The sequence below is a fragment of the Enhydra lutris genome, unplaced genomic scaffold, assembly GCF_002288905.1.
Source record: "Enhydra lutris kenyoni isolate GAN:26980312 unplaced genomic scaffold, ASM228890v2 scaffoldscaffold94, whole genome shotgun sequence".
Classification (NCBI taxonomy): Eukaryota; Metazoa; Chordata; class Mammalia; order Carnivora; family Mustelidae; genus Enhydra; species Enhydra lutris.
The window spans coordinates 1,026,003-1,038,261 of NW_019154178.1; the positions used below are offsets into that span (position 1 = coordinate 1,026,003).

The 12,259-nt window shown below is 61.8% G+C and overlaps 1 protein-coding gene across 2 annotated transcripts in view; it reads right to left on the reverse strand.

Moving 5' to 3' along the window:
* The window catches only part of LOC111138935 (potassium calcium-activated channel subfamily N member 3), a 186,362-nt gene that overhangs the window by 148,681 nt on the left and 25,422 nt on the right, over positions 1-12,259 (reverse strand). For both annotated transcript variants that reach the window (XM_022490943.1, XM_022490944.1), the window contains exon 2: positions 3,850-3,945. In XM_022490943.1, coding sequence (XP_022346651.1) covers positions 3,850-3,945 — 96 coding nt within the window. The remainder of the gene's footprint in view (positions 1-3,849; positions 3,946-12,259) is intronic.

The window sequence follows — 12,259 nt, forward strand, 5'->3', positions numbered from 1 at the left end:
TGGTGTTTTGCACGAACTCTAATGCACGAAAACCCTTTGTTGTGGGCTCTATTATCAGCCCATTTTGCAGAAAGGAAATTGACTAAGAGGGATTAAGTAATTCCCTTAAGGTCACCAGAGACACGAAAATGTGACAAAGAGCCTGATTTGAACCCACACCTGGCTACCCAACAGTCCACATTCCCTGCGACCCGCTACCCTGCCTTCTGGGTGGAACCAGAGACCTTAGCGGGAGCCATGGCTTTGCTCAAGGGCGGTCACGTCCTCGGGAGCAAAGGTGATTCCGGGGTTCCCAGCGCCGAGCACTGGGCTCCTGTGCCAGATGCGGCACAGAGTGGACCCCACTGTGTGTGTGGCCAGTGCAAGAGCGGGGGACAAGAAGGAGTCTGGTGCGTTGGTGCCAGTGGCCTCTAATAGCAGGGCTGCAGCCCCAGGACGGGGACAGGCGCTGCTGGGGGCTGGGGGGTGACGCCAGACCGGGTCCGGGCTCCCCCAGGGAGAGTGCTATTGTCGGAGTTTTGGTAAATAAATGAAACGCCTTGTTTTTATGTGTGCATTTCTTTCCAGGTTACGCTGGCCTGAGGTTACAGATGCCTGAGGCTCTGAACACTCCCTGCCCCCGCAAGCCAAGCTGAAGAACCTGAGGAGAAATGGGGCGGCCGTCTTCCAACGACAGAGCTGCCCTGTGGGAGCCCCGGGCCCCCACCCCCCTGCTCGGGGCGGAGCAGATGTTCCCGCAAGGCCCCCTTCCCCTCCGTGGAGGGCAGACTTTCCAAGAACCCATGCTGCCCATCACGGAGAGCCACCCTTCGCCAGCAGAGAGCTCCCCTCGACGGGCAGAGAGCCCCCCTCGGTGGGCCTTCCAAGCCTGAGGCTCCATGACAGGAAGCCAAAGTTGGGCTAAGAGCTACCCTGTTTCAGAATTGTGTCTCCCTCGAAGACACAAGCCATCCCGACTGACAGGAGGGGAAGGAGTCCAGAAGGCAACCCAGCTTCCCACGTGCCAGGGCGGGGCCCGGATACGAATGTCCAGGGCAGGGAGGGCGGTGCCCACAGGGTCATGTGTCCGAGCCACGTCCCCCGCAGCTGGTGTGGCCAACGGACGCAGTGGGCGCCCTTCTCACAGGCCCCTGCCCCCGCCCCTCTGAGGAGCTGGGCCACACGCCCTGCTTCCTGTGGCCCAGAGGCCTGCCCCCACTGCCTCACCCCTGCAGTGTTCCCAGCGCTGCCCTCCCCCAGCAGCTGCTGCGCCCAGACCTAAACCAGAGCAATACAGAAGGAGGACGCTTAGGGTCCCCCTTAACAGATGGGGACACCGAAGCCCAAGACCACAGGCCAAGGAAGAGTCCAAGTGCTCGGAATCTAGTGCCCTTTTACTCAGATGCCACAGACCCCTGCTCTGTCAGTCACCGTGGGCCCCTGGACGGGCAAAGACTCGTGACATCACCATCCCTTAGTCTGGGGAGAAAGACACAGAACAGGCAACTGCAGTGTGGTCGGGCAGGGTGCGTCCTAGGGAGCCCCACCGGAGCCAGCTGTCCCCATGCTGACCGCCGGGACCCAAACCAGCCCCGCGTCCGTCGGGCACGAGAAGGTCCAGCTCCATGCAGAAATCATTTCACTGGAAAGGCAAGGGGACAGAGGGAGCCAGGGACTGGTGACTCCCCACATGACCTGGGGGGGTGGGCACGGGACTATGGGGCACAGCTCTGCCGGCTGAGAGCCCAGGCAAACCGGGGCCGAGGCGGGGCTGCAGGGGGGAGGGTCATCCACCTGGGGGGAGCACAGAACAGAGGTCACAGGAAGACCAGCAGCTTCCATTTCATAAACACCTACCCCTGGGTACCCCCACTGGTACCCTCTCTCAGGGTCCAGCAAAGTGGGTGAGGGCACATCCATACTTCACATGGGGAAACTGAGACCCAGAGAAGCTGTCACTGACCCCAGGTCATGCAGGCCGAGGTGTCCGAGCCAGGACTCAGTGCCACTGGTTTCACTTTGTTTCTCCAAACTGTGAGGGGCGCCTGGGTGGCTCAGTGGGTTAAAGCCTCTGCCTTCGGCTCAGGTCATGATCCCAGGGTCCTGGGATCGAGCCCCGCATCGGGCTCTCTGCTCAGCGGGGAGCCTGCTTCCTCCTCTCTCTCTGCCTGCCTCTCTGCCTGCTTGTGATCTCTGTCTGTCAAATAAATGTTTCTCCAAACTGTGAGGGCCAGGCCGAAATAAGTGCCCAGAACAGCGTCCCCTACTGCCCGTAATTTGGGCAACGCATAGAGGGCGCCGAGTGAGCTGTGGGCACTGGGCCGGGCGGGGCTGGGCCAGCTCTGAGGCCATGGCTGCAGCCCGAGCTGGGAACACGGACCCCACAGGAATCAGAGGATGGGGCATCTGGAGTGGGAACCTCAGCATAGGGCAGAGGCTGCTCCCCGCCCCCCTCCCTCAAGCCGGGGTCCCTGCTGAGCTCCGGGATTCTGGCCTTCCTCTTGGGCCTGGGTGATACCTTCCTCATAGGCCAGGTCGAAAGGTAGCAAACGGGCTCCCTCCAGATGACAATACAGGGGTTCAGAGGGGTCAAGGGACTCCCTGGGCCCCACAGCTGGTTTGGGCCGGGGAAGAACCTGGGCCCTCCAGCCTGTTGTGGCCTCTGCGGGGGGCTGACTGGACAGCGGTCAGGGTCAAAGGCCCCCAGCTCCACGCAGCTCCGAGCCCCTGACAGACCATGGTGGTGTGCAGACGCAGCCCTCAGTGCACGCGTTCCGTCTGAGCGCCTGTGAGCCCGGAGAGGTGCGGCTTCCAGACCCGTGTCCTCAGGCCATCCACTGCGGAAGCCTTGCCAGCCACCCCGGGGCCAGGGACACCTCTGAGAGCATCTGCGTGAGCAGCCAGCCCATCCGAGAAGCCCCACAACAATGGGGACGAGATCTGCATGGCGTTTCCAGCTCACAGAGCACTCCTTGTCCTGTCCTCTGCAAAAGGCGTTCCAGACAGACGGAGAAAGGTCATGGCTGGCCAAGGACTCCCTGTGGGACGAGGTCCCAGCTGGGACTCAGCCAAGGTTCTGACGGTGAGCTCTGGTCTTTGTGCGTCTGTCACCTGCAGCCCAGATGTGGAGCTGGTGGTGCTCCCCCAGCCCTGGGACGGGGTCCTGTCCGGACTCCCATGCATGGGAGGAAAAGCATCTGGAGTTCTAGAATGACCCAGCCTGCCGTGGAGGGGCCCCAGCGGCAGGCGCCAGGGTCCTGAGAAGTTGCCGCAGACCTCCTCACTCCTGCCTCCGGCGCTGGCCCAGAGAGGCTGCCTGTCTCCCGCCTGGATGTGCACCCAGAGGCCCAACTGGTACTTCTCTGGGGGCCGAGTCACTTCTGAGCAGCGAGAAACAGCAGCCCCTTACCCACGTCAGACTCGCATTCCACTGAGAAAGCGACGCCTCCCCAGCCTTCAGGGTCCAGCGGCATAAAGGCCACACCACTGAGACACACAGAGTGCTGGTGGTATCTGGAGCCGTGCACGTGTGCACACGGGTGTGCACGTGTGCACGCATGTGTGTGCGTGTATGGGGACATGAGATGGGGTTGCCTCGGTCGGGTCGGGAGGTCAGTGGTTCAAGCCCTGGAACTGTCCGGCAAGAGACAGAAAAAGTACGAGACTCTCACACTGCCTGGTGAGGGTCCTGACCGGGGCTGCCCCCCAGATCTGAGGTCATGTTCGCCTCTGGGATCCCCAAATGAAGATGCCGTCACAAGCGTTCTGAAGGCCCAGGGCAACCCCAGTTCCCTCTCTCATGAGGGTCCAGCCTGGAAGGGAAGGGCCCTGATGTCCGATGCCCTCAGGGTGGGGGGAGGCGGCACGTACCTGGACCTCCCGCGTGTGGTAGGCGATGATCAGGCCCAGGAGGATGATGGTGGACAGACTGATAAGGCATTTCAGGGCCAACGAAAACATGGAGTCCTGCGGGAGAAACGGAAAGAGAATTAGGACAGTCAGGAAGGGGCCAGCCACGGGGCTCTGCAAAGGGAGAGGGGCTCAGGGGCCCGGCCCTAGGGGGCCCCTCGGGCTGAGCATCCCCCCTCCCAGCCTCTGTTTTCCAGAGTTCAAGCCTGTTTGCATTCCTGGGGCTCAGTTCGCAGGCGTTTGGAAGTCTGCCTCCGCGCTCCTAAGTCCTGCGACCGGGACTCCTGCATGCTCTGCTTTTCTACAGTCCGGGACTCAAGCTCTTGCCGGCCTGGACCTCCCTCCCCTCGGAACCTGAACCAGAGGACTCCTGGGCTACTTCCATCTCTGACCGCGCGTGGTTTCCTCGGGCATGAATTAGAATGTCCTGCAGGTGTTCTCCCCACCCAGGTGAACTCGAGCAGGGAGGAAGGCAAGGGTGCAGAGGGGCTGTTGGGGAGCCAAGAGGGGTCTCCCTGCAGAGGGTGAGGCAGGCGGGGTGGCCCCGTGTTCACTGCCTCTTCCAGCCCCAGGCCACTCGTGCTCTGGACACGGCCCCTTCCCAGCTGTGTGACCTCATGCTGTCCGCTCCTCCTCACTCTGTCCCAACTGTCCCCTGTGTCCAGTGGGGATAACGTGAGACCCTGCCTCCCAGGGCCACCGGGAAGAATGAAGGCATGTTTGGAGATGTAACGTCTCCAGACCTATGCCCAGCAGGGTCAGGTGTCCAGGCTGGGGCGCAGTGCCCTGCTGGGCATCGGGAGGCCAGGAGATAGGGACGACCCCGGTCCCCCAGGAAGATGGGGACACCACCTGAGCAGAGCAGCCGGTGGGCCAGGCAGCAGGTCGAGGGCTCAGTCCTGAGACACACAGCCTGGGAGCAACAGCCCCGCGCCCGCGACCAGTGGCTCGTGCCCACACCGATTCCTACAAGGCAGCTTCTGCTGTGCACGGTGGCATCACATGGCTGCTCTCATACGTGCTCATGATGGCCTTTGGCCTCTATCCCAACTGGACGTTACAGGAGGCGGCTCCAGGGGTGAGTGGCTTGGGCCCGGGTTCAAAGCCAAGGTTTCTGACTCGCGCCCAGAGCCCTGCCCTCAGACCCCCGGCTCTCTTGCAATGAGAAAAAGCAGGAGCGAGGTCGGACCCCCGGGAGCAGATCCGAATGGCAGCTCTGGTCGTGGGAGGCGTCTCCCAGCTAGGAGACGCTGAACGGCCAAGTGAGGCCCCGCAGGGCTGGGGAGGGCACCACGGCCGGAGGGGACAGACCACCCTGGACGCTCTCAAAGGCAGAGGGGCAGCAGCTCGGGTCTGCAGGGTTAGGTGGTGGCGTCCAGCTGGGCAAGCTCGGGGGTCGGAGAGGCCCAACCCGCAGTGGCCCTGTGCTCCCCAGCCCTGCCCCTGCAGGCCGAGACAACAAGAACCTCTCCCCGGGTCTGTCACCCCTGCAGGCATCCGGTACAGTTGCTGGCTGGGCCCCTTTGTGCTGGGGACCCGAGGAGAATGAACGCAACCGTGCCTTCCTTCCTGCCCTCCCCCTCCATGACGGTTCAGCCCTTCTCACTGCTGGAGCCCAGAGGGACTAGGGGGTGATCAGGGCGCCCCGCCTGCTGGAAGCTTCCGCCGATCTGGCCTTGCACAGGCCCCAGTCTGGGCGCCGCACAGGCTCCCCAACCAGGAGCCCTCCATCCACACTGCCCTGATGACCGTCTACACCTCAGCCAGCTTCCACGGAGGCTCTGTGGTCCACGCCGCAGTGCAGAGCCAGCGGCCGTTGGATCCGTGCACACACGTGAACAGGGCCTCGGGACGCCCTGGGGAGGGTTCCCGTCTCTGAGAGCAGGACTGGGTGCTGGAAATACCATCCAAGCCTAGAGGTCTGACCTACAGAGGGCTGAACACAGCCCGGACCCGGCCGCTTCAGGACAAAGCGATCATCCTAACAGGGACAACGGGGCCGGCTCTCCCTGCTCTTAAGCCGGAAATGACCCTAACTTCTCCCTCCAAGAGCTCAGAAGGCTTCTGGGGAGCGTCACGCCTCTCTTGGGAAGGCCTCGGGATCAGCTGCACATTTCAACATCTAATTTATTTCTTTTGGCAGAAATGAACTAAAATCCGAATCCAAGTCTATTCCCATCATTTTTAGAGGATGAGGTGGAGGGAAAGGGGCTGCCACCCCTCCTCTGGGCCTCTTCCTTTTGTTCTAAAACTCAAAGCCTTTACATAAGAGGTGCTTTCCACCCGCTCCTTGGTTCTGGTCAGCTCCAGCCCCACGGGGGACGAGCTTTGTCCTGGAGCCACGGGACCCTCTCCTCCCTGCAGACCTCCCGGCATTCTCTGCCATGTGTCCATGAAAAATAAACTATCAACAATTTTTAGTAGCTGGAAAACATGTCAAAGTCTGGCTGGACTAGAAATGTCTTGCAGTTGCTAAAACGTGGAATTTCTGTCTTTTCTTTGCTGCCTCAGCTCCAGCAAAGCTTGAAATCGATACCGTTCTTGGGGGGACAGTCGTGAGCAAGTCAGCTGCGCCCACCCCATAGGGCACCTGCCACCCGCTTTGCTCCATAGGCTCCCACCAGAGGGGCCGAGGGGCTGCTAGGCTGGGAGGGGGTCCCCTCAAGTGCCAGCCCTCTCCTCAGCATCTCGGAGCTCTTCACGACGGAACGGTGACCCCAGCACACAGGAACGCAGAGAAACATCCCCGCAGATGAATCATTTTCAAAGCCATTTATTCCTTAATGCCCAACACTGTCAGAGTGGTTACATACATTCGAGAGTGGCCAGCGATGGGCCACCAGGTAGCCACTTAAAACCATTTCTGTCGAGAGTATGTGAAGAGGAAAAGCCCATGATACCCGGTGAAAAACCCCAACACCAAAGCTGCATAGATGGTCCTTCCACTTACCTTTAATTGTTTTACTTTTTTTAACCTGAAAACGACTGAGACTACAGCATCGCACGATACAGAGCGTTGGGGCACATGGGCTGTCACGAGCCCCCTGCAGCCAGCTGGAGGGAGCCTGCCGCCCCTAGAGCGCCGCACACTACAGGGGCTTGACAAGTGCTTCTGGAACTTTCCCCTCCACCCACCGTGCCCCGGGTGCCCCCACAGACCAGGCCAAGACATCTCCGTTGTGTTGAGAATCAGGGAGACAAGGTGACTTCGCCAAGGTCACACAACTAGCCCAGATTTCGGCCATCTACCGGACTTTCCACCGACCGGTCCTCCCCCGCCACCTGAGACCGCTCCGCCGTTCTCGCGGAGGCTGACCACGGCCATCCATCGGGGCTGTGGCCGAGACTCCTGGGAGGGTGGCGGGGGGCGCTGCCTTCCCGTGAGGGGCCCCTACCCACCGGCGAGCCCTCCACACGCTGTGACCTTTCGCCAAGGACTCCGGCTGGCCCACAGCACCGCGAAGGGCCTGACACGCCTGCTGGGCCCCATCGAGCCACGTTTACAGGGGACCAAACAGACTCTGACACGCTCTTCAACACGGGGAGGCAGGACTCCAGAAGCCAGGGTGCACACCTCTGTGTGCCCCCAGATCCCGTGCCCCGCCCATGCATGGGCACCCCTGCCCCCCCTCCGGCCACGCCCCATGCTCTCCAGTCTCTGCAGCGACGACTCTCAGGGCCGCTCACCCGTCCTGCCCCAGCCTGTGCTCCCCGAGGCTGGGTGGAGGGTGGGGGAGTGTGTCCCCCGTCTCTGCCCAGCCTTGTGGCCTCCACACATGGGGCACAATTGTAGTGGCGAAGGCAGATCTTCCAGAGACGCTGGAGTCCTAAATGTGTTTAACTGTTTGCGACACTCGAAAACAAGAGAAAATCGGAGTCCCGGGGCACGGACATGAGGCTCACCAAGGGAAGAGCGTGCAGGGAACCCCCAGCCGAGCGGACGCCCCCCAAGCGTGCGTACGTGTTCCTGCGTCTGTGGTCGCCCGGTGGTTTCTGTCACCGGCCAGGACCCCGGGGGGGATGTCACCCAACACTTGCATTTGCTGAACTAAGCTCTGCACGCCGCCCTCCAGCCGGGAAACCGTAGCCACAGAAACGCTCTCGTCTATAAGGTCACCTTCCCTCAGCCTCACCGAGAGGCTGTAAACCCGACGGCCGCTCGGTGCCAGCGTGACCTCTGGCTCTGGACCGGCTGTCCTGGTCAGACACACTCCGGACGCGGCGCATGTCGGAACCAGCCCTGGGGCGCAGGAAGCCTGGATTCCTGGGTGCTGCCCTCTGCACCCCTGCCCCTCCCTCGGCTCTCCCGCCCCTGCCCAGGACCTCTCCTTCTGCCCACTCTCCCTGTCCTTCATGGCGGTGCCCTGCGGGGCTCCTGGCCAAGCTCAGGCCCTTCCCCCCAGTGCTCCAGCCGTCCCAGCCCTAGTGTGCCTCCCGTACCAGCGGCTCGAGGCTGCGACAGTGTATCACGACGCTCCCGGGCATCGGCTGTCTGCAGGGCCCAAACTTTCCTTCACTCCTCCGTCCACCCTGCAAGCGTTTCCTGAGTGCTCAGCCATGGCCAGGCCCTGCACTGGGCACCTGTAAAACGCCAGGGGCTCCCCACCTCCTCCACCCCCACCCGCTGAGCAGGGAACCCACCAGGCTGGGGAAGGGGCAGGTGGGGAGGGCCCAGGGAAGCGGGGCTAGGATGCTCAGAAACGGGGAAGAAGCCCCGGGGGGAGGGAAGAGGCCTGCAGGTGGCCCTCTCGGTGACAAGGGGCCCTTGACCCTGACCCTGACCCTATGCCCTGCAGGTGAGGTGAGGAGTGCGGACAGCACCTTCCCCACGGAGAGGCTCTGAGCCGGCTCACGCCCTCACCGACTCTGGGGCGCCTGAGGGATGTTCTCGAGGGGCACAGAGCTGAGGCTGAGGCAGCCACCCTCCCCTCTGGCCCAGATGCCAGCAGCGACACCGTGAGCTGGCTGACGGGGACCAGGAGCAGGGCCCGGACCCGCAACCAGTGGGAGACAGCTTCTCCCTGTCCTCAGTCCTTGGGGGGTTCTGGCTGTTTATGGGAGCTCTGCTCCCGGCCCGGACGCGATGCGCCCAGAACACCCGCCTGCCCGCCAGTGCCCCGCTCCCTTCCTGAGCCCACCCACCCGCCTCGCTATCCGCACTTCAACGGGGGTGGCCCGCAGCCACGGCCACGGGAGCCCAATGGCCCACCGCTGCAAGCTGGCTTGCGCGCCAGGTGGATGCCCCAGAAGGACGGGGTCTCCCTTCATCCACTCCCAGGGTGTCGTCAGGCACATCGTAGGTCAACAAAGACGAGCTGAATGTTAACTCTGAATGAAGACGGCCACTTCCGTCCTGACTTTGCAGACACAGCCGGGTGCTGCAGCCCCTGCTCTGGACCCTCCAAGCAACCCCACCGGGCCCAGGACGCCCACTCCCTCGCCCACCACCCCTGAGAAAGGAGGAGGCAGGGCCCCGGGGGAGCCGGAGTCTTGGCCCACGGACCATCCAGGCCCTGCCTTCCTGGTGTGATGGACCCTGTCTCACCTGCCCCCTGACAAGGCCCTCCTCATTTCACCACTGCACTCCTGTCCCCTTCTGGCACAACGGACCAGGGGCACCCTCAGGTCAGGGCTGGGGGAAGGACGCATCCCAACAGGCATGGTCAGGGCTGGCCCACTGTGGGGAGGGCAGCGGTCCCAAAATAACACCCACCAGGTCAGGTTGGCCTGGGGCACTTCTCCGTGGCCTCCACTCAGTCATTCCTAGAAGGAGATGGAGCTTGACGTCTGAGGACACCAGGCACTTAGTAACAAGGACATTCGGGTCTGAGCAGAGGGACCGTGATGCTTCGTGAAGCCTGCACGACGGCCCAGACACCAGTTAAGAGATGACCCGCTCTGGCCCCGGCTCTCCTCTGCCTGATGCCCCAAGGAAGGAAAAAGGACGTTTGGGAGATGATGGTACTAAAATCCTGAGTCAGACGGGTCACTCCCAAGGCCACAAACATGACTCCAATTAGGGAGCCGGTATCCTCTGTGAGGTCTGAGCAGACGGGGGCCGGCAGGGCGCGTGTTCGCCAGCGCACGCTCGTCCACGGTCCACCTTCCTGCCCACTCACGACACGGGCAAAGATTCCGTGAGGTTCAGTGCAGTGTCCCATCACAAGCCTGCCTCGTGCCGGTCCAGCTCCGCACAAGGAGGTCCTTCTGAAGGCAGGCCAAAGCGGGCCCACCGAGGGAAGCGCTCGACAGATGTTCACCGGGCAGTGGGTGTGTAAGGGTCCGTCCCCACAGCCCCAGGGGGACCTCCACACCAAGGCAGAGTGAGACCCGGGATTAATCCCCCAAGCCCTCCAGGCAGTGCGGGGCCCAAGAGAAGCCGCCGGACCCCAGCAGCCCAGCCCGCTCTAGAACTGAGGGACGTTGGGGCCACGGCTGAACAGTTGACTCCTGGGTACTGACATCTGAAAAACTTCAGTGATTCTAACGTGCAGGCCAGGGATGGGAACTGTTGCTCGAGAGGCACAAGAAAATCCCAGAAAGCTGGGTTCCACCCCAGTCCTCAGGACAAACTACCAAACAGGTGTGTGGATCCCCAGAATCTTGGAGTGAAAAGGAAGCTCAAGGGGCACCTGGGGGCCCCCGTCATTGCACGTCTGCCTGCGGCTCAGGTCATGATCTCCGGGTCCTGGGATTGAGCCCCGCATCCGGCTCTCTGCTCCTTGGGAAGCCTGCTTCTCCCCTCTCCCACTCCCCCTGCCTGTGTTCCCTCTCTCGCTGTGTCTCTGTCAATAAATAAATAAACTCTTAAATAAATAAATGAATAAATAAACCCTGTTAAAAAAGGAAACTCAAAAGCCATGAAGTTAAATAACACAGGACTCTCTGTGAGAGTCATGGCATGTGGTCAGTGTACTTGATTACCTCCAGGGACAGGGAACTCACTCTCCATCACTACTTTGGAAGGCTCTGACTTTCTCAAGGATCTGGATTCTGTCTTCTCGGCTGCTCTGCACCCAGTAAAGAAACAAACGAAGCCCCATTTTGACAGTAGTATTGGAGACGCCAGCACCAGAGTCCTGGATCAGTGGGACCCTGCCCCAGGCACAGAACGCCACGCCCAGAGGCATCCTTGGAGACCAGCTAGCCACGCAGGTTTCGCTCGGTGTGAGGACATGGTGAGCACAGGCTGGCTCAGCGCCCATCCAGCCCCAGCCAGGGTCAAAGCAAGGCTTAGAACCTGGGTGCTGGCCTGCCCACCCTCTCCTCTCTGCTTATGAAAATAAAACCACCCTGAATTTACACACTCTCCATAAGCCAGATCCCTGTCCTGGACATCGCCTCCCAGTTTCTCCCCTGGCCGCTGCGTCTCCTCCTGCAGTAAACACTCCTGACGGTCTTTCTCCCGCCCCTGCCCAGGAAATGTGTGAGCCCTCGGCCTGCGGGCACCGGCCCCACTCCCGCCCTGCAAGGTGCACGCCCACCGCTGCTTCTCTCCAGCCGGGCTGACGCACACCTGCACCCCAGGAGAGACTCTGGGGAGCGTCAGTCCCGACAGCCTCAGGGTCCCAAGTCACAGAGAACCACGTAACCTTGCTTTGCCCCAGGCGGGACAGGACCCTGGGGAAGACTGCCTGGTTTCCCATCACCCTGGACAGACAGCACTGCTCCCTTGCCAAGACCGTGCTCCCACGTTTCTTCCAGCTGGCAGAAGCCCCCGCCTTCTGAAGTGTTCTAGAATGTTTGAACAAATAACCGCGCTTCCTCGACGGCTGGCTTCAAGTCGTTTCATGTGCTCTTGTTTAAGCCCATCGGGCCCCAAACCAATAAAACGGAAGGAAATCACTTCGCTCGCGGGAGGCTGTGTGGACATACCAGGCTCCAGCCTGGCCCAGCCCCTCCCACCTGCCCCAGGAGGGCAGCCCTGCTCACAGAGCTGCGGGAGCCCTGGGTCAGCACATGGCCATGAACCGGGGAGTTCACCCTCGGATGCAAGTGACTTGAGACGAAAGGCGCACCCCTGGGGGCAGAGAAGCTCATGCTGGTCTTGGAGACGCCAAGTGGGGCCTGCAGACCACCCCCACCCACCCCTGTCCCTCCCACTCCCTCCCTTCCTCTGCCCACACTTCCACCTCTCCGGCTGGGGCAGAAGCAACACTAGGATCTCGGTACTTGCGGCCTCATCCAACAACCCCACTGCCCACTCCCAGCCGGGTGCCCGAGGCAAGCCCGTCCACATGGGCAAAGTGTTCCCTGAGCCTGGCAATGTTTGGGCCCACTGAAAATCTTAAGATCCCCAGGAATCCCACGTGGTGAGAAAACCACGGCGGGGCCGGCTGCAGGATGTCTCTGAGAGCTGATAGGAGAGTCC